The 21,886-nt window shown below is 38.1% G+C and overlaps 1 protein-coding gene across 2 annotated transcripts in view; it reads left to right on the top strand.

The window, feature by feature from the left end:
- Nucleotides 1-21,886, top strand: part of ECPAS (Ecm29 proteasome adaptor and scaffold) — a 61,020-nt gene that overhangs the window by 3,320 nt on the left and 35,814 nt on the right. For both annotated transcript variants that reach the window (XM_057374529.1, XM_057374528.1), the window contains exons 2-16: nucleotides 4,115-4,245; nucleotides 9,237-9,353; nucleotides 10,926-11,044; nucleotides 12,183-12,335; nucleotides 14,519-14,687; nucleotides 15,154-15,293; nucleotides 16,288-16,369; nucleotides 16,623-16,742; nucleotides 16,915-17,000; nucleotides 17,264-17,342; nucleotides 18,443-18,492; nucleotides 19,025-19,091; nucleotides 19,198-19,320; nucleotides 20,418-20,521; nucleotides 21,585-21,708. In XM_057374529.1, the coding sequence (XP_057230512.1) occupies nucleotides 4,115-4,245; nucleotides 9,237-9,353; nucleotides 10,926-11,044; nucleotides 12,183-12,335; nucleotides 14,519-14,687; nucleotides 15,154-15,293; nucleotides 16,288-16,369; nucleotides 16,623-16,742; nucleotides 16,915-17,000; nucleotides 17,264-17,342; nucleotides 18,443-18,492; nucleotides 19,025-19,091; nucleotides 19,198-19,320; nucleotides 20,418-20,521; nucleotides 21,585-21,708 (1,664 nt within the window). The remainder of the gene's footprint in view (nucleotides 1-4,114; nucleotides 4,246-9,236; nucleotides 9,354-10,925; nucleotides 11,045-12,182; nucleotides 12,336-14,518; nucleotides 14,688-15,153; nucleotides 15,294-16,287; nucleotides 16,370-16,622; nucleotides 16,743-16,914; nucleotides 17,001-17,263; nucleotides 17,343-18,442; nucleotides 18,493-19,024; nucleotides 19,092-19,197; nucleotides 19,321-20,417; nucleotides 20,522-21,584; nucleotides 21,709-21,886) is intronic.

Raw genomic sequence — 21,886 nt, forward strand, 5'->3', positions numbered from 1 at the left:
CATGTCCTAGCCCCAGCAGTTTCTTGAGTCAGTTTTAATAAAAGGAAGAGCGTGTGTTTTACTTCATACTCTGCTACACAAGTATACATTGCTGAGGGGTCTGTGTAGAGTACCTGGTGTGCTGTGCATAATATCTATAAATGCCAGAGGGAGCTGATTCAAAATGGAACTGTGCTTGGCTGAACTGAGAGACTTCTGTGATARAAATATGGATCAACAGTGGCATAGCTACCTTAGTAAAGCCAAGCATTTTCCTTCCTTTATAAAATTAAATATGAGAGTAAACTCTGAATTCTTGACTTTATTGAAGTAACTGTTTCACTGTTTATCTGTATTTTTATACTTTTTATGTCTTTCTCTTACTTCTCTTTGACAAGCTCCGTGTTAGTATTTACCAGATGGAAGGAAAGGTCATGTTGTGTCTGTGGGTAGGCTGTAGGGTTTTACTGTTACCTTGGGAGATTACAAGGTCAGTTCTGAAGTAATAAAACTTAAACTAATGTAACCCTGGAATTTGTTGCAGTATTTGGAAGTTTAGAAGGCACAAGTTAGAGTCTCATTATCAATGGGGTTTTTTTTGTGAATTTGTATCCATTATCTGTGTTTTAAAAGCAATTCCTTTCTTTTTTGTCTTTGTAAAGTGCTGAAACCTTTATTCCTCCTTGTAGTCTTAAATAGAGGTTGATAAGAACCAGAAGTGAAACGTGCGTTTTCTCACAGATAGGTAACTGTATTGCCATGGTAACTTGAGAATTTCAGATTCTAAATACACCATGTCAGTTCACACAAATTGGACACTGCTGTTGGAAAGAAACAGGGATACAAAGATGTGGTTTTTTTCCTGCCCCTTTGTTTCTTTTATGTACAGTGAAAGAAGTCTTCTTCATATGCAATGCCTATTGTTAACTTCTCCATATGTATCTTTGTTTTCTCATAAACACTTTTTTTCCCCCCTCAAGAAAGTGCCACAAAATTGCCATTTTGTGTGAAAGTACTACACAGCAGCATGARAAGAAGTGATTGTGCCAAAATACATGAATAACTGTTTCAATTCTCATGGACTTAGTTGTATATATTTTAGMTGTAAAACTACTTATCATTTTTTCTACTCCTACACCTCATTCTTTGTTGTGTTGTGTTTTTTAATCTGTAGTAAAATGCTAACTGTCACACCTGTGGTACACATGTGATGTTTCGAGGACTGGYTTTCAGTTGTTAAGGCTTTTTCCAAACAGTTTTTGTCTTTTCCACCCCCTTGCCACCCTCCTTGGTATGTAGTAAAGCATATTAGACATCTTGCTTTACTTATTTTTACCATCAGATAACCTCCTAAAATTGCAATTGGGCAGTTTTTCAGTCGACAACAGGGACTGTAAAATCAGCCCCTTGATGGAGAAGATTTTAGCTTTATACTTAAAAACTTGGGATATTCACTGTGTGGGAAAGCGAGATGGGTTTCTGAGGCTGAGGAGATTCAGGGAGAAAGACACTTTCTACATGCCAGCCAGCAGGTCTGCAACACATATGGAGGTAGGACACAGCATCTGAGACCCAGATACTTCATCCCAATTTACTTTTCTGAACTGTTGTGTGTGGTGCTTTAAATTTCCAGTGTTTATGCTTTCCCGTAATAAATGCTGTCAGCTTGAGAAATGGTTTTAATTGTTAGTAGAATAAAAACTGAGGGAAATGTTTGATGTACAATACTTGTGAGGTTTTATCGCTCTTTGTTTTCCTGTCTCACTGCTATGGATACAGCCTGCATCAGCAGCGCGGGGGGGGTGCTCTGACAAACTCCTGACCAGTTTCTTAACTACAGCTGAGTGGCCAGTATAGTTGAATTTGCTGAAGAGTTTTCTTGTGTTTATGGTTAAGGGAAGGATATCTGATGACAGTATTAGGGCTTAACTGACTTTACAATTGAAGTATGAGAAAAGTAATAAATGTATCTGACAGACAGCATGAAGAAGGGGTAGCTTTTTGTCCTCCTGATCTCTGTWATTGTTTTGTTGATACTATGATTGTTACAGGCAGTAGCAACCAGAATGGKGAAAACAAGAGAATAATGGAGGAAATGGGGTATATGCTTGAAATTCAGTGCACTGCTGCATTTGCTGAGGGCAAATGTGAAAGAGTTTCTGTGCCTTTCAGAAGGTGTATGTGTAGTCCAGTGACTACCACAAATGACTTTAGAGCTAACCTCAGTTGTGTTTCCTTACACTTGTGTCCGATCTGATGCTATGTGAAGGAACGTGTTGAGAAGGTTTCTCAGTTGACTTGCTTGAGTATGGTGGATCTGCAGTGTTTTCCTGGAGTTCTAGGTCCAAGGGGAAAGATTTGATGGTTTTTATTCATTGAGTTATTTCAGCAACTTGATGTGATTTCAGTAGTTCCTTGCTGCCTGTAGGGTAGTGAGGCACCCAGGAGATCCTGGAATGTGGGATTATTAGAATGGGAGGGGTGGGTTGTGGGGAGAAAGAGTGCACAAAAAGGAAAGTGAAGACAAGTCAAATGTTATTATTTTTTTAAAAATTGGAGTATGAGGTGAGTGTCATGAAACCATTGACTAGCTGACAACCTGACTGTTCTGTGAAATCTGTCTGAAATAAGAGATTGACTCACATCTCAGTTTACATTATTGGTGCTGCAGAGTTTTGGCTTGTAGTTTCCTTGATAGTAAAATGTCATAGTCCTCTGTCCGTTCCGCTGCCTGTCATATTTACTCAGGAGCAAATGAAGTCTTGGAAGTGGTATGTTTATGTTTAATCTGCATYTGGCAGAGGAGGAATGATGCTATGAGTGCAGGGATAGCACAGGTTATAAAAATAGGACAGTAAAGGCTTCTGAAGCTAAATCGTCATAGGTTTGCTGGTTAGAGCTGTATTTGCATTTCAACATACTTTTTGTTCTCTTTGGTTCTAACCATATCCATTCACCTCAGTCTTTACCACTACCTTGCACCAGTGCTCCCCCCCACCACTGCAGTCCTTCACTGCCGGCTTAATGATCCTTCTCTGCTGAAGGAGCCTTCTGCTTGGTTTCCCTCTAATCTCAGCTTGCTATAGGTCACTTTAAAGAGTCTTTGGGGAAGAGATTTCCTCCTTGTAGGATGTCTTAAGCCTTGGGTCTCTTTGCTGCCTGTGGGTCTGYCTTTCAGTGCTGCAGTATGAAAAACAGATGCTCCTGATCCTGTGCACAAGGACTCTTCTTGGTCCAGGTGTTGGGAATGCTTCTGTTTCTGGGGCGGCTTTTCTTTGCTTATGGTATAGCTTTTGGGGCAACTGCATGCTGGCACTTAAAATAAGGACTTTTTACCTTGTTTCTGTGCAAAGAGATGTTCCTCAGCCATTGTGCTTGAGCTATTGACATAATATTTTAGTGTCATCTATTTCCTTGAAATTATTTTTTGTTTGTTCYTTCTTGAGTTTGGAGAATAGACTAGCTGGCCAAAGGAAGGTGAATTACAAGACTCCAGCCACTTTGTAGAGTGATTGGATCACAACAGCATGTTCTATGTTACAGACTTGTGCTCTTACTCCTGTTGATCATAGTGCCATCTTTTTGAAAATAGATCAGAAATGTTTCAAACAGATCTTTGAGAAAAGATCAGCTAATTATAACAAATGACTGGTTTGGCCAACATTTGTTCCAATTTTCTGGAGGACCAAAGTACCCCAATAGACAGGTGCTGAACAGGTTAGCCTGTGTCGAAGTGTCCTTATAAATACTCGCGAATCCTAATCTGTGAGTATCAGATTTATAGTAGTCTCAAGCTTCAGAAGAACTGAATTTTCATTCTAGCTTGTTTCTTGGGCTTTCAGGTGTTTGGCCTGTACCTGCAAAGGCAGCCTTAATTGCTTCTGTCTTTGTTAGGAGTGGTCTCCATGTTTTCATGAAGGCTAGTACTGGAAGCCATCAGGCTGTTTTCTACCATCAATAGTTTTCAGAGGGTTAAAAATCTATCATGAGTGCTGTTGAGATGTAAATACTTTAATAACATTGTGCAGCATTTCTTGTAAGTCCTTTAGGGGATGTTAAGAAAAAGTTTTCTTGCTACAGGAATTTTGATTTTCAAATAGTTTCTCTTTTTTTTTTTTCCTTTAATCAACTGCAGATCAGCTGGAGCGTGTATTCTTGCGTCTTGGCCATGCAGAAACAGATGAGCAGTTACAGAACATTATTTCCAAATTCCTCCCCCCTGTTCTCCTCAAGCTGTCCAGCACACAGGAAGGAGTTCGCAAAAAGGTAAGGGTTCAATTTACCATAAAGATACCTTGTCGTGATGAGGGAGAAGGAAATGCCCCTGATCATGATCTGCTATTCTTGGATGCTCCCTGTGGAGAAAACTACTCTTTGAGGGAAAATTGCCATGACCCTAATAGACAATTGGATTATTATTCCTGTTTGAGCTTAAACAAAACAGTCGGTGCTTGTATCAGCACAGGCTTTTGCAGATCTGCAGAGACTGCATTTGTTTCTACTTGAGGCCTGCTAGCTCTGGATTAGCCTACCATCAAGGCTTGCTGCCATAGGGACAGTTCCCGTGGCTTCCAAGCTCTTGTGCCAGCTGACTTAAGGCACATATGAAACAAGCTTGCTTCAATGCACAAAATACCATGAAGATGTGCTCATTGATATCTTTCACTTGGTCAATAACAGGAATAAGAGCAAGAACCAAATCATTATGGAAATGAAATGTGATACCTACCTAAAAAATGTAGTTCCCTGCTGTAGAAGACAGCTTTTTCACAGAATGTATTCAGGTATTTTAATGTGTACCTGAATGACTAAAACTGTTTGTTTTTTGTCTGTAACCCGGCATAGGAGCAAGGACCAAGCAGTTTTGGAGGTGGAATGCAATATGTAACTGGGAAATTGAGTTCCATGTATTAGGTTTTAGATTTGGTGATTAGAGTGAACTGGAACCTTTTGGAGCAGGGTGTGGATGAAGTGTTGGGAGTTAGTGGTGAAAAAGAAGCTTTCCRTAAGTCCCTGTAGAAATAGGGGAAGGATCATACTGTTGCTGCATTTATAACTGGATTTCAGAACCTGCAAGTAACTGTAAAACAATTTTTTTTTTCTAAGTTCTACACAAAATGTTGTTCTGAGAGTGATTACATGAAAGTAGATCCATAAATGTCAGGTCATTTCGTTGTGCCAAAAGATGAATACTCCAGCTTAGATGGAGTGTTCTGAGTACCTGCTAACCATGTGTGCTTGAAGCTGTGAAGAAAGGCATTCAAGCAGCTGATGAAATTTCTTGGGGTATTTTTGTATGATACTTTTTCTCTAAGCTGGAATGTGTTGTCAGTAATTTTGGAGTATTGGGAGATTCAGGAAATGGGAAGGACTACTCTTTTGAAAATTAAATTTTAAGAGGCCTCTTGAAATCACACAGAATACTTTGGGTGTATTTTAGTAGTAGTACTATTAATAGTTACTGTTTTAGAGTGAATAAGGAAATGAAATTTATTTCTTCTTCCTTTTAGATGTTTAAACTATTGATTTTCATTCACACCAGATGATAATAATRTAAGCAATGATAGCACTTCTGTGTACTTCTTCATATTTGTCAAATTCATTGCAGCCATGTAGATTTCCCTGAATTCTACTCTTGCCATCTCAGTGAAGGGCATTTCACTTTCTCAGTGTTCTTTCTTCATAATAAATTAAAAATATGGCAAGAAGGCTCTATGTGTGTTGATTTTTTAAAAAAAATATTTTTCATACAACAAAATAATTTATCAGTGAGAAAGAGGTGAGGGGAAAAGGGTGTTTTTTATTCTAATTGGTATCAGTGAACATTGACTGTGTAGTGTATAACCTGCAAGTAAATCTCTTCAACATGCGCGTTGCCTGTTCCCGTTACTTGCATCAGAACTCAGCTTGTCAATCTKCTTGCTCTTAGATGTTAATGTGATGGGAAAACATACTGAGAAGTCTGCTGTTTTTTTACCCAACTTTCCAGTGCCAGTTTTGCCTGGTGGATAACTAAGAATATGCCTGTTTTCAACACCAGCCCAAAAATCATGTTAATGATGCCTTTTTCTCTGGTCTTAGAATTATAAGCCAGACACAGTTAAAGGCATAAAAGGGTTTCACCTTGGTATTTAATAGGATCCTATGGTGCACATAGGAAAGTTGGAAAATGCTGAAATGCACAGCCCATGTAACATGTATACTGTTTTTACAGGCCTTGCAAATTAGCATGTTTGACAGGGATTCCCAATAAGAAACTTAATAAATGGTGTGATATCCCCCCTATTKTAAAGCGTCTCCTTCTCAGATGAGACTTGAACCCTGTAGCAGAGAGAAGGTTGCAACCTTGGTTTTTATAGAGAACCAAGATAGAGTAAGGGCTACCAGCTGAGAGGCTTCTAAGATGTTTTTGGGATGCTCCCTRCCTAGCAAAATACTGGAACTAAGCTAGAATATCAGACTACAAAAATTATRAATAGGCATGCTAAGAATACAATGAATATATAAAAGGTATATAAAAGGAAAAGGAAAAAAACCATCATGGTGTCATTAAGGCAATGCAAGCAAAATGAAAACACTTATTTTTCAACATGAGCCCTCAGATGATTGGAAAGCTGATCTAATATAGCTAATAAATTAAATTGAACGGAAGAAGAAGGACAAACTTTTTATTCACCCAGTAACTTGTCTACAAAACTGACATCCCATGTCATGTCTCTCTCCCACATGGATTATTATGGTTAAAAACCCCCAAACCCACCACCAACAAAATAAAGTGCCAATATAGTTAACTGTGGTTTAAAAACTTACATAATTAGCTTTTGATAGTAGAGATAGATAAGCACATAAGAACATTTGTGTATTGTGAGTATACTGCTAAGTGTAGATCATTACAGTTGTTCAAGGAGTTCTTTCACCCAACTTTAGAGGCATAGTTTAGTTCACAAGTACGCCAGAGGGACTGACTATGTTCTAATGTTACTTAGATTCCCCAGACTCACTTTCTCGGCAAGCTTGTACTGCTAGAATGAAAAGGGGAAATTAAATTCATTTTTTTCTTCCTGTTGCCTCAATGTATTCCTTTGTTGCTCTTATTGCTGCCTGTCATTCTGTGACTACTAGGTCACTATTGCTGCAACATTCAGTAAATTGAACTATTGCCCTCATACGTTTTCAGATCTAGGATGTAGTCTAACTATGGGGATAAGCTTGTAATGCTTATACCTTTTTAATCCATTTATTTTGAAGAGGTAATCCCTTTTCAGGCCACGGTTTGACAAATGAGTTAAATTCTACTCTAGGATGTCTTCAATCAAATCAATTATCCTAGCAATGTCAAATCAATTATTCTAGCAATGTCACACAAAGACTAATGCAGGGTAAATTCACTCTGCTTCTTCAGATGTGCTCCAAGAAATATTTTTTCACTGACAGCATTTGTGCCAAACTGGATATCATTGACACTTTAAATTCAGTCCATGTGAGGCCAGCAAAAACATAAAAGTCATGCTTGAAAGTGCAAACATTTGCTTGAGTCAAAGAGTACTMCTGATGCAATGCTTAGTGCACTTGTTGATATTAATGATTAGAGAAGCAGGACATGAGCTAAAACCTCACCATTCCCAAATCCATCCATGTCTTTTTTTACCACCCACCACGGTGTTCTGTCCTAGTATCTTGTACCCTTTCTCAAAGAGAGAAAACCTGCAGACAGCTTTTTTCCTCTCTGAAGTAGTAGAATGTGTAACYATTAAATAAATTTACAGCAGCAGAATATGGTAACTGTCAGTGTTACTTAGTTTGTTAGTTTATCTCTGGTTTCAATCACATGCTAGTGGTTGGCTCTGCAATTTCGTTGAGTTACAGCTGGACATTACTTTGATACCTAGTCATGGAGTAGATRTAAAGGTGGTGTTCTAAGAGGCTCAGYATRCARCTCAGTATACATATAATCCTGCAGTTTCCATTACAAACTTCTGTGATAGCAATTTAGCTTCTTTTTCAGCATATTATGATCAAGGCAATGGTCCATCAAAAACACAGCACACCCTGGCTTTTTGGCTTGAATTGCTTGAAGTCAACGTGAATCTAGGACTGACTCTGACTGGTTTTAGTGGAACTGAGCTGACTTCATCTAATGCACTTACAGTTTTTGCACCACCTTGCTTGATAATCTGATAGGGTTTGCAAGCRAGATGCAGATGTTCACTGTGATTTCTTAGAATGGGTAATTTTTCCAGAGTAGAGATTGTAGTTTTTCAAGTTCCTCCATTTACTTGTGATATCCTTCAGGGGGTTTACAAATGATACTTTGCTGATGCTATGCTAAAAAGCTACTTAATGGAATTGTAGAATCATAGTATAATTCAGCTTGGAGGAGACCTTAGAAGGTCTCCAGACTAATCTTCTATCTGAAACAATCTGTTAGAAGTTCAGCTCAGGAAGAAGGTGAAGGTTTTAATGAGATGGGTCTCAAAAAACCTCTGAGGATAAAGACTTTACCACTTCACTACTTGACAGTGTTCATCACGAGGGAGCATCACATTGCACCTCTCTTGTTTCAACACACTTTGGCCCCAGTTTAGCTTAGTTTACTCCGTCAGAGCCCAGGGCCATCCCCTTCAAGCAACTGCCTGTTCCCATTGGCACTGCTGCCATGACTCTGGCTACTTGGGTAGGGCTGCACAGTGTTTCTGCCTGACGTTCACAGCACTCTTGTTGGCTTCTCCCCTTGTTTGAAGGATTTCAGTTCTGTAACGTTCTGCTGCAAACCGCTYTCATACACTTACTTGATAACTTTATTATGAGTTATAATAAAGTTTATTTATTATTTAATAAAGTTTATTTAAGTTTTATTATTGCTTTATTATATTTTCATTTTTTTTGTTCTGTTTTGTGGATTGGAGTCATTCTGCAGCTCAATACAGAGGAGCAGTGCCAGTTTCCAAGCCAGAGTAACCAAACTGGAAAGAACTGGCCATCCTCAGTAATCCTTTCTTTCTGATATTTCTGTTGTTGGAGGTTATTGATTGTGGCTTGGTTTGGGACTTGTGTTTTTGTCTTTACAGTGACTTGAGTCATGTCAGAGTGGTATCAAGATAATACTATAAATGATGGCTGTTGTTTTCTAAGTAATTAAATGATCAGTTGCTTATACTAAGCCTGCCAAGTAGACTGAGATTGATGATTGAAGCCCAAAGCAGTCACTTCAGTGGTGTTTCTTTCAAGTTTTTTTGGGTTTTTTTTCTTTCTATCAGGTCATGGAGCTGCTGGTTCATCTGAATAAGCGCATCAAAAGTCGACCAAAAATTCAGCTTCCAGTAGAGACACTGCTAGTTCARTATCAAGATCCTTCTGCAGTGTCTTTTGTCACTGTAAGTGTTGGTTCTTCCAACGATATTTGCTGTTTTACTTTTACAAGCAGAATGTTCTTTTAAGCTGCTGTATTTAGTTTACCTAGCAAGTCTGTGTCATGAGGTTGATACTTTAAGAGCTTTTTTATAYTCAATTTTGTAGTCTGGTGGGGATGAAATTTAGTTTTATAAAGCATTTTGCTGTTCAAATTACTGGCAGTTACTCTTGATATTCAATGAATGCATGAATTGTCATTGTTTGTATTGTAAAGGGTCTGTTGATTGGTAGAGGCTGCATTTTACAAGCAGCTACCAATCCATATCCTGATATCTTCAGGATTGGAGTTTTGCTTAAAAGACTCTTTGAACATAGAAGGACCTGTATTTTTATGTGGTTTTAGAGTCAGGACCTTAGCTGAGCAAGAAAAGATGAAAAACGATGTTATTTTATAGATGGAGAAACGTTCATAGATTATTTCATTCAATCTAGTTTAGAAAGTGAAAATAGTTTTAAAATGTTTTTTCTGAAACTATGAAACGATAAAATAATTTACATTTCAGTTTTGGTAGATCTGTTGCAAATCATCATTCTGAAACAAAATGGTTAAATCATAGTTAAACTTTGTACTTTTTGTTTTACTATTCAGTCTTGTGTATAACAAATTAAAAATAAAATGAAATTAGAAATGTATGGAAAAATATTTAGGCTTTAATCAGCAGTGATATAAAAGAAATCATGGGTTGTCCTTAAGCAATTATGTGGAGTTCATTTTTAGAAATGGCTAAGGCTTCTGGAGTGCATATATTTTGTAGAGCAAAAAGAACCATCTTGTTTAAAGACATTCTTGACAAGCTCTGTGTTTGGCTGGACTTGTCAAAACCATCTTTTCATTCACCTATCTCAGCAATGCATATTGCTTTGTGTCATAAAGCTTCATAACATTTTAACTAAAGTGCCATCCACAAAGTAGTGTACTGCACTACAGCACTCCTCTTCAGCACATCTTACAGCCAGGCCATGGAACACAGCTCTTACCGCTGCAGTTCTTGGCTGGATTTAGATAACAGGATAACAGCTAGATAGTCCAGTGTGCAGTACTSCTCTGCTGTGCTGTCCTGTCACTGGACTCTTAGCTACATTTGCAGCTTGTAATTATGGTGATTTAGAAACATGTTTTCAAGACAAATCTTGAAATGCTACTAACTTTGTATTTACACAGTATTGTTTTCTATTTTACTTCAGAAACTAGTAAGAGAGATCATTACATTTGCTTTCTTTGAAGCTGTTGCTTAGTTGCAGCTGCTTCTGGTGAAATTGGCAGTGAAAAGGACAAACTGGAGAAGGTTTTTTTGCGCTGTTGTTTTCCAGCTTTTAAAATAAGAGACCCTGCAAGTCCTGCTCTGAGTAGTCCTTCCYGAGTCTCTGCTTTAATGATTGTCAGTCTGATAAGTCTTAGACTTAAGAAATTGGTCTTACTAAATGTACATAGTTTTCCAATACCCAATTAGGTAACATGACATCCAGGAAGGAGTTAAAGAACACATACTTCCTTTGCATTGCTGCAATACTGTGTGCTTTTTCTACTTCTTTAGAATTTTACCATAATTTACGTTAAGATGGGATACCCCCGTCTGCCTGTGGAAAAACAATGTGAATTGGCTCCAACCCTTCTCACTGCGATGGAAGGGAAACCTCARCCACAACAAGACAGGTATAACTACTTATTCTTGGAGTGAATTCTCTTAATATTCTTTTAATAAAATAATTTATATCAGTTGTTAAAAGATTTCTTCTCCATGGTGGTGTCTTTGTTATGYAGGATGTTTGTGACATGTTCTGTGATTAAGATCGGTAATTCAGTTGTTGGGGTGGTACAAAAAAATTCTTATAGTCCAATGCCATAATAATTTACAGCATCTGCAGTAGCAGACTCCCTGTATGATAAAAGGTCYGTGCTATGAGGGAAGGGAAAAGCCAGTCCATGTCCCCCATACATCTTCATCACGTTCTGGTTTCCAGCTTAAGGCCAGACCTTCAGTAGATAGCCTCTGACCAGCTGCAGGAACAGTGCTAGGTGTCTCAGATTGGCCACGCTAAATTGAGAGATAATGTTTCAAGTAACTAGGAATTTTAGCTAAGTTGTAATAAGTTAAGAAAAGACTGAAGATGGCAACTGCGGTATACTAAGAACCTCTAAAAAACTGTTAATGATGGACCTGGTTCTTAYCTACATTGAGATGAGTTTCTACTGTGCTGGCATTGGAAAATGTTAYTAAAATCATGTCTTCATTCACTCTACATTTTGTAATGGTGTAAAAGTATTTTTAAAAATATGTTACTGAAAGCTTTTGCAGTAAAATCTTGCTTCTGTTCATGAGATTTGTGTGAAAATACTTTAGCCCCTGGGAACATCATTTATCCCTGTTGATAAAGCAAGTACCTGTGTGAAGAGAGCTTTGGAAAATCTGGCCATACTCGTATACAACYAGTGTATTTTCCTGTATTTCTTGAGGATGAGACAGTCCTAGATTGTATTTTGCACCTCAATTATGAAACTGTCAAAAATCTGGACAAAGGCAGTGACTTTGTCTCTTCAAATATCTGTGCATGCATACAGACATGTATGTTGTGTTTTAAGGACACATCCTAATGTATCTTCTGCTTTCCATTTTTTAAGTACATTAGGTGGCAAATAAAGGTTACTGGATTGTGAATATGTTTAATTTTTGGTAAGATTTTCTTTTTTTGCTAGTAAGGATCGGGTTTGATATAAAAGGTTTCTCTCTTACATGTTGTAAAATAACAGGTGTATTTTTTTAATGGTTGCAGTAAATATAATTGTTTTTCAGCCTAATGCATCTTCTAATACCAACCCTTTTTCACATGAAATACCCTGCTGAACCACTGAAAGCAGCAGCTTCTCCGTTTAATCTTGCTGAAAAACCAAAGACTGTACAGCTGCTTTTGGACTTTATGTTGGATGTTCTTCTTATGCCTTATGGGTGAGTTGATACCAGTCTTCTCTGTGTAGTGGGTTCTTTATGTGTGAAACAGCACACACTACACCCTTGAAAAGTCATTTCAARTATGCTGTTATTTCCTAGCTCGAATGAAGCCAGTGCAAAGGTGGAAGGGAAGCTGATAATTTTGAGAACCAGATCACCATCTTCCTTATTTTACAAAATGTCTCTTTCCTACTTAATTAGGTGTTTCACTATTCTGTCTTTACCACTTTTGAGATCAGAGTCTAACTATGGGACATGTGAGCTTTCTGTTAAACAGCCAACCCTTTCAAATAGAAGCCTGACAAAAATATGTGCTCATCTTGTGCTCATCTTCCTGCAGTTGAATTTTAAGGCTTATTCCTCCAAGGTCATAAGTGAGCATAATCTCTAAAAACTTGTGCTTTCTGCAGTTGAAACTTTGAACAATATTTGTCTTTTGTCTTCTGGTGTAAAATCTTAAAACTGTAATGATATGATCTTAGTGTGGCACTGTTTTTGAAGGCAAGAATGTACAGAGCAACTTGAATTTACTTATCACTGCTTGTTGGGAACCCTCTAATGTCTAAAATCAATACTTCAAAATGTTTTTTCCACTAACTGTTTTCTTTGTGTGTCTTCCTATTGCTAAGGGAGCTTTTGCTGTGAAAGCAAATAGAAATAATTTTGATGGTAGAATGCGTTTCTATTTTTTCTGGCAATAAAAGTCCCATAGGATTGATGGCAGTATGATTTTTTTGAGCTCATAACTTTTGCCCACCTGAGAGCATTAGCATAATGGAATGAATTTAAAATAGTGAGCATGTCATCTTGTTCCACATAGCTTTGTTGGAGGCCATGCTTCCTGTCAGCTATTTTGGGGGCCACTTCCTTGTTTGAGTATGTAGAATCTTGCAGTGTAGTTTAAAATGCCTGTTCTACTATTCATGGTTCACTCTCTTCAGTCGCCCAGGTTAATGCTCTTAGCTTCAACTGTGGCTGTAGGTTCAACAGATGAAGTCTTCGGGCTTTGCAATGAGATTTCACTCTCTTCCACGTTTTAATAATCTACCAAGCATGAGTTTTTACACCATGGAATCATTTAGTTTGGAAGAGAGCTCTGTGGAAATACTCAGATGTTGCAAGTAGGAGGTAAAGGCTTTAATGTTCTTTCCAGAAGATGCTCAAGAGAGTTTCTTGAGCTAGCCGTGGCTCTGGATGTCTGTCTCTTCAATTCTTGCTCCCTGGGCTGAGGCTGTTTGCAGTAGTTTATGGCTAATCTATGTTTSTTAGAACTTGCTCTGTCATTGCCCAGTTGTGAATTAGCCTTGCCAGTTTGTGGGCAGTAAAGCAACCAGAATGCTTAGTTGTAGGACTTAAAGCTCATATTAAGGTGTTTGAAGTTTTAACTAATGAGACCTGAAGTGAATGTTTATTCTTATTATTKAGACTGTTTACCTCTTTTTGTTGCCTGGGTGCTGATTGAAGAGCAATGGAAGATTGGCTGGGGCAAAATAATTCTTGTTGATCTCTGCACTGCAATTTTGAGGCTATCATGTGTGGACCAACTTTCAAAGGGAAGCAGTGKGGTGGCTTTTATGAAAGCATGGAGATGAGCACAGGGCGGCTTGGCTAGCCTGTCTTACAAAAGATCAGGATCTGGAAACTTCATCTTTTTATTTTGCTTTTCTTCCCTGCCCAGTACTAAAACTGACATTTTCCAAGACTGTATCTAATTTATTTATTTYTTATATCAAGGTTTATTTCCTGCCACTGGTGTTGCATATGCTTCATCATTTCCCATGTTAGATTTGTATTTTTATAGAAATCATACAAATGTTGTTGAAGCTTATAGCACAAGTTTCTTGAATGTAGTACTCTATGAGTATTTACTTCTAATATAAAATAGATAATTTTTTTCTGGTTTGCAGCCTAAGAACTGTTTCTGGAAATGCCAGTGGACTTTTCCCTTTCCTACCTGAGATTTGTTTTCATTTAAATGACATTGTTATGGCTCTTCCAGAATATGCTGGGGTAATTGTAGCTGAGTCTCAAATTCTGTCTTATGTTAGAGTCATGGGATTAATTAAAGAAAAATAAATGAAGTTGGACAAGTTACATGTATTTCTCCATTGCAAAATCTAATTCAGCTGCCAATGTGTATTGGTAAAAGCTCTAATGAAAGTCTTTCCCTTCCTGCTTAGGTTTGTATTGAATGAATCTCAAAGTCGACAAAATGCGCCCTCTGCCCAGGGGTCTTCATCAAGTAGCGTGGGAGGTCCTGGAATCCCTCAGCCACCTCCTGGGATGAGCCTSTATGCAGCCAAAAGGGTAATTGGAGATAGTCCGTGGACACCAGAGCTGCTAGAACAGGTATTTAGAGCTGTGGGGCTAGTCTTTGGTGAACTGGGGGTGGTAATAGGGACGGTTGCAGATGGAAAAATAGAAAGCTGGAGTGAAAATACGTAACTGATTCTGACCAGGCCTTCAGTTGCCTTGAAGGAATTTATTGAAGGACTTTTCATGATACCTTAAGGATTTGGCAGTGGTGGGGTGGTGAGGAATAGCAGACTAGTCTTTATGTTTTATTCCTAAGGGTTGCATCAGTGTCTTCTGTTTCTGAAGCATCCTTTTTTAGCAGGAGTGTAGCAAAACATCCCCTAATTGTAATGCTGATACTTTGCTGCAGATGAATGCTTTGACAGGAGGCGAGAGATGGAGAGCATGTGAACTTCTCCTTAAGCAAGCAGCAGCCATGATTTCAGACAGCTGAGCTGCTACAGTTACACTAACATCCACTTTGTTGTCAGTAACACTGTCTTTCCCTGGTGTTGAGCAGTGTAAGCTGGGAATAGTGAAGTTCATTGAAGCTGAGCAAGTGCCCGAACTTGAAGCTGTTATACACCTGGTTGTAGCCTCCAGTGATACAAGACACAGTGTTGCCACTGCAGCAGACCTTGAACTAAAGAGCAAGCAAAGGTGAGGTCTAGATGGTTGGAAAAGATGGTGGTGGTGGTGTTCTTGACACAGTTAGCTGCAATCAGTGTGGTGCTCTGTTGCCCTCTGTGGTTTATCAATTGTCAATAAGGCTTTAGTAAATGATTSCCAAAAGAGTATACATTTATTTAATTTATTGGGAGAATAAAAGAGACTGATTGTGAAATGGATCATAGTCTAGAAAGTTTGGCAGACACTGTTGGTGTCGTTATTGAAACTTTTGCTCACCTGCAGTTCACCTTTCATCATCTGAAGACAATGCTTCTGTCTTTAACTCATCAAGAAGCCAGAGTAATGGCTGTTATTATTATTTTTTGAGACATTGACAGTGGGAGATTTGCTGGCTCATGTAGGAAGTTGTAGCAAGACAGGCCTGCCTGTCTTGAAATGTGTAGGTGGCTTCTATGGGGCTGTGCAACTTGGAGTCAAATATGTAATGTGAAACCTTCTGCAAATGAAGTCTTTCCATGTACCTCAGTCCTGACAGGGGAGATGGTTCCATTAAATGATGAAGCCTGATTAAGGAAGTCAGTCTCTCTTTTGCTGCTTGTCTCATCTTTCTTTCTGTGCTGGTGTTCTTTGCCCWGAGAGGAAAATAACTATGTGGACAAAATGCATGTTAATATGTAATGTTAAACGTCTTTTATGAGAAAGAGAAGGGTACTAGTTCATAGATTACCATTCATATTCAATTGGTAGGTTACCATGGTCTGTATGTCCTGTTTCAGTGGGGGAGAAGGGACCATTTAGGTTTATCACAAATTATTTGTTATCATTTTGTCAGAAATTGTGAAAGTGTAATCACTTCACATTCGTTATGATTATAGGTGGATGTGGGAAAAGTGGTTAGAAGTCAAACCGAGAAGTTGTATTTAAACTTTGGGAAGAATATGTATATGATGTGAAATGCTGTATTTTRAAAAACAGTCAAAGGTCAGAATCATAATGTTGGTGTTCAATGTGTTTTTTTCTTCAGTTTAATTGACTGGAACAATCCTGCTATCATCAACAAAATGTATAAAGTGTATCTTGGGGATATACCGCTGAAAACCAAGGAGGTAAGACTTGCCTTCAAAGTTGTCCATGTTCTTAATTGCTGAAGAAGTAATTTTGGTTGCCTTGTTTGAAAGCATACATATGTATTTCTTAAATCTGTCATTTCCTTTGATATCTGCTTTCACTGAATATTTATGCTATTTAAATAATCTTTTTCTCTATGATAGTGTGTTTTGTTTTGCAGCAGAAAGTAATTCAGGTAACTTAAATATACTGGTGTCCAAAGATGCAATACTTTGTCTCTGTTTCTGACAGGGATCTGTTCTGAAACCAGAAATGAAACGAGAATCCGTCAGCACCCGTGTTAAATTAAAGATAGTTCCTCATCTTCTGCGGTCCCGGCAAGCTGCAGAAATGTTCCCGGCTAACATTCAGGTAATGCTTATTTTCCAAAGCTGTTCTTCCTAATGAGTTTGGTAATACAGTTCTGCCAGTCCTTAGAGGCAGGAAGAATTGTTATTGATGACAGTCTGGAAGGAAGTGGGGGAATAAAACCTTCGAAAGTTAATCCAGTGAAGTCTCTAATCTACTTCTTCCTTTTGGTTAGGTGGTGTATGATGGACTCTTTGGTGCAAACACAAATGCAAAACTCAGAAGTCTGTCGTTGCAGTTTGTGCATCATATTTGTATCATGTAAGTAGTTCACACAGCACAATGTTTTTTAGTTATTTGCCTAGAAGGCACTCTGATTAATAAAGATAATTGAACTAAYGAGTACTACAACTCAGAGAAGTAGGTTTGTAGGTTTTTTTTTTTAATTTAACACCAAAAGCTTAGTGTGTGTGTTTTTACACAATAAGTTGTAATTTCTCAGCTTAAACAATAAAGAGAAGTGATACTAGAGAAGATACATTTCAGGGATGCAAAAGGTAATGTTTTGGTTTCTCTAATTGCAGTTGTCCAGAGAGTAAAATAAAGCCTTTAGGTCCAATGCTTTTAAATGGACTYACAAAGCTGATCAATGAATACAAAGAGGTAAGAGGAGAAATTCTTTACTATGTTCTTCGTATGAATACAAGCAAAAAAGAWATACTTTTATAATGGAAACTGATGAATCTTTTTTTGGTGTTAGCTTGAGAGGCTGCCAGAGGATACATTTTAAGAATTTTTGTTGGAAGAGAATCAAATATTTTTAAATGCTATGTAAGAAAATAGTTTTATTTATTTAACACCTATAGATATGTGTTTGGATACCAATTACAAAATCTCAGGAAACAGTAGTGTTAGGAATACAGAGGGAAGCCAGAGTAGCATCCAGCTGCTCTTATTCTGGAGCATACAAGCACCTCAACTCTGGGTGTCTATCCCATTATGTTAAACATCTGTATAGGCCTGCTTGTAACACGTTCCATCCTGTCTGTCCAGGGATGGATGGTATTGCTATGGGAAGGGTGTTACCAAACAGAACTGCAAATGCAGTCAGGCCTGATGAGGTGTTTCCAGTGYCATTTCAGAAGTCAAATTCCCCATGGTACTCCTACTTGTACCTTAGAAAGGGCTGATGTTGCAGAACACCTCTTCTGCAGCTTTGAACTTCTTGCTGCTTCATTTTAGCGGTTGAATGTGACTTTTCTTGCCTGAATTGGCATTTGAACACTTGGCAATTGACTCCCTGCCWTTGGGAAGGAAATGAAAAAGGAGGAAGAAAGCCCACGTGTATAAATGCGCTGTATTGGTCATCCACAGCATCCATTGTGCAAACAGCTTCTGTTGTCTACGGCTGCTGTTCAGAGCTAATGGAAAATTTCTGTCCCTCTGCTGCTGTTTAATATACTCACTGAATCTCCTTATCTGTTTTTCTTGAAATGAAATGTTGTTAGCTGAGACCAGAACAGAGATTTGTATTTTGCCACCATTTGCAGTTTCTCTGTTTCTTGGACAAAAGTGTTCTCCCTCTGTTTCTGTACAATGTTTTTATTCTTGGATAGGAATATTTTATGTTTTAGGATTCTTCTTCCATGAAAGCTGGCTTGAGCACCTTGAAGATAGATTTAATGTATATGTTTATTTATAAGAGATACACCTATATGTATTTCTGGTTTTCCTAAATTTTGTTTATTGTTTTATTATTCAAGGATTCAAAACTACTATCAATGGCATATTCAGCAGTTGGAAAGCTCTCCAGGTAACTGAAGCACCATTTAATGATGGGACACTGAATAATTTTTCTGGAATAATCTGTTAATTTATCAGCAGCAAGCCTTATGCCAATTTTGCAGTTGAATGAATGGTGCAGAGAAAAGCATTCTTCTTGTGACAGCTCCAGAGATGTAAAAAAGAATATGTTTTTAGCTGATAGCTTCTTTAGTGATTAATGGCAACTGATGAATTATGCACAGAATTTAAGAAATGGTTCCACATTCTGTATTGCCGGAAATATAAATTTAAGGAATGTAAAGCCAAAGATCAGAGGGCATGAAGCTAGGCAAGGGATGGTGATCTAAGTGGTTGTCTGTAAAATATCTCGCTTTCCAAACTCTGTTAAGGGAGGGAGCATGTGCTGCTTTATGGTGGATATGGCTAAGATCGGGCAAACTTTCTGTGCTGACTGTGATTGTTTGACAGTTAAAATTTGGAATGAGGGGAAGACAAATGAAATGTGAAGCATTTCAACTTAAAAAAGCAAAAGCTTTATGGATTAAAATATCTTGTTTCAGCCGAATGCCTCAGCTCTTTACCAAGGATATAGCACTGGTACAGCAATTTTTTGAAGCCTTATGCAAGGTGGGTGCTGATGGGGCTTCGGGAAATCATTATTGTTTCCTCCTGATTTTGCTTAATYGTTGACAGTGCACTCTGTAAAGTGAAAACTCTTGGTTTTGTACTGCAGGAAGATGCTGATACTAGGCTTGCCATTCAAGAGGCATTGTCTATGATGGTTGGAGCATATAGTAACTTGGAAGGAGCCCAGCGGACCCTGATGGAAGCTCTTGTAGCGTCTTACTTAATAAAGGTATTTTCAGTGGAGTCAAAATCACATACCTTAAAAAAARAGTTATTAATTGTCTTTRTGTTTGGAAGTGTTTCACAACACTTCCTGTTAGATACTTTTGGAGCATGTCTTCCTTTTCTTACTGAATGTATTGACCTGTCTGGGAGAAGGCAGGGTGTGTATGCTCAGATAAAATACTTTTAACATGGCTTGGTGACTGCAAGGAACRTAACGCTGCAGTTCTCTCTCTGTGTTCTGCTTAGCAAAGAAACAAATCCATTGCAGTTGGACTGTATGTGTCACATAGTTTCCTTAGAAAACTTTGAAAAGTAGATGCTTCAAGGACAGTGTCTTCTGAAATACTTYGGGACATAGAGAGTTTGGTACAAAGAATCATTCACTGCTAAATGGGATTTCAGTGGGCTATGTGGTAGCTGACAAAAGGCGCCTGTGAACCTCTTTAGTAGATCARCCTTGAGGCATCAGTCTAGACACACTTCACTAGCTCATACTTTTTAAGTACCTTCTGTTCAGAATACCCCAGATTGTTCGAAACAGTGGTGTTGTGTACTCTGTTTTTGCATGGGTACTCAGGCTGACTGTGGAGCTGTATGTATTTCTAGTGTAAGCAATAATTTTCATTCTGATAACCCTTTTGCTCAAGGGATCTACATCTCCAGATCTTTTTGAGACTATCTGTACCTTACAGAAGGAATGATCACCCTAAGACGGTTTTTCTTTTGCACCTCTGGCTATGCTGCTCCTAAGCATAGCTCTGTTTACTGTTTGATTGATGATACATGTCAGTTTCATTTCAAAACTGCCTGGATGGAGCAGTTCAGTTGTTCAAGAATTAGTATGATTCCCCAGAGTGTGCATGTGTTTAATTAAACATTTAATTCCCCACTTGAGTATGTAGGAGATGTTAGCATTTCTTTGTCCTGTCTCCTGTCATATTACGTAATAAGCATGAACAGTGTCTTAAAATGTMTAAACTTTTTGAATCGTGTTGGTACCAGAGGACAAAACAGATGACTGATGATGTACAAGTAGTGAGTGAAAGTCAGTACTGCTGTCATTTAAAACTCAACCATATGTTTATGTCTTTTCCCTTTAAGCCTGAAGTTCAAGTACGTCAAGTGGCTGTAAAATTCGCTAGCACAGTCTTCCCTCCTGATCATATCCCTTCCAGATACTTACTCCTGTTAGCTGCAGGAGACCCGTAAGTTGTGTTCCTTTATAGATTATTTTCATATATATGCATATGTGTGTATATATATATATATATGCATATACACACACGCATGTATTTGCATTCAATATGTGGATTATATATGAATGCATGTATGTATGTGTCTATGTAAAGTTGCACATAAGTAACTCAAAGGAAATAAAATTTCGTAATTTTAAAATTAGSCTTTACATAAGAGCATTCTTGACAGTTTTATGGAGAACTGTTACGGTACTCAGTGATAGTGTTTAGATTGTTTTKCTTGTTTCAGATGAACTGCTGTCACTAAAGCACTTCATGTTAATGGTCAGTTGCAATCGCAAAGTAAAAATGCATTAACTGGAATCACTTTTACAGTRTCTAGAAATTATTTTTTCCTGGCTAGTTCTGTCAGTCTATTTTTAGTTTGTAGAGAGTTGAGCATGAAGTGTTGAGAGTTGCCACTCTCAGCGGAGAAGTAGGTGACTGTTAAATTACAGTAATAATTTCATTTACAGTTTTCTGTTACTGCAGTGTAAGTAGCAAAGATTTTTTTCCAACTCACTTTAATTACTAAATTTTTGATGTGAGTAGCTATTGTGTAACCAAGGAAAGCTAAAAAGATCAATAGCAACAACCAGCTCTGTCATTTCAGTGTCAGCACTGTTTCAGGAGTAGTTGTTTGCTGTTAAGTAGATAATGGTCAGCCTGGTAGGAAGCAGCTGAAGCTTGACTATGGGAGGTGATAGGGAGAAGTACCAGRTAGGAAAACAAGGATGTGGGAACCAGGAACTGGTGGTGACTATTAGAAGGGTAGAAGAGGAACGGAAGTGAGCTCATCCAGACAGTTTTGCAAAGAGCACTCAGTACTATCCCTTTTTCTTTCCCATGTCTAAAATAAACAAATCATTAAAAGTTGTAATGCAAGATTTTCTTCCCCTTCCTTTCAAAAAAAAACCCCGCACCTCATTTAAAAACTGTTCTCACTCCCCCAGCTTTCCAACATACCTTATTGTTATTAAAGGCCATTTGTTCTGTACAAATAATGTCTGTTTCTCATCTTTCCTTGTAAAAGGCGGGAGGAGGTACATGGAGAAGCCCAGCGAGTGCTGAGAACATTTTCTGGAAAAAATGAAAAGGAGAGTTCTGGGAAACAGATGCCTTCCTTTCCTGAAATGGTGTATTAYATTCAAGACAAGGTACAGTGCTTCTGTCACAGTAAATGATAAATAGATGCCTGATGCTCAGGCATGTGGTAAGTGTGGTCTTGTCTTCCCTGTGTCTGTTTACCACAACTGCCTCGAGGARTAAAGTTTGTGAAAATTACAGTGAAGACCACAACATAGTATTTTGTTGCCAAGTTTACCACTTGTCATC

Source organism: Malurus melanocephalus, unplaced genomic scaffold, assembly GCF_030028575.1.
Source record: "Malurus melanocephalus ecotype Western Australia unplaced genomic scaffold, MMel_1.1 scaffold_228, whole genome shotgun sequence".
In the NCBI taxonomy this organism is placed as follows: Eukaryota; Metazoa; Chordata; class Aves; order Passeriformes; family Maluridae; genus Malurus; species Malurus melanocephalus.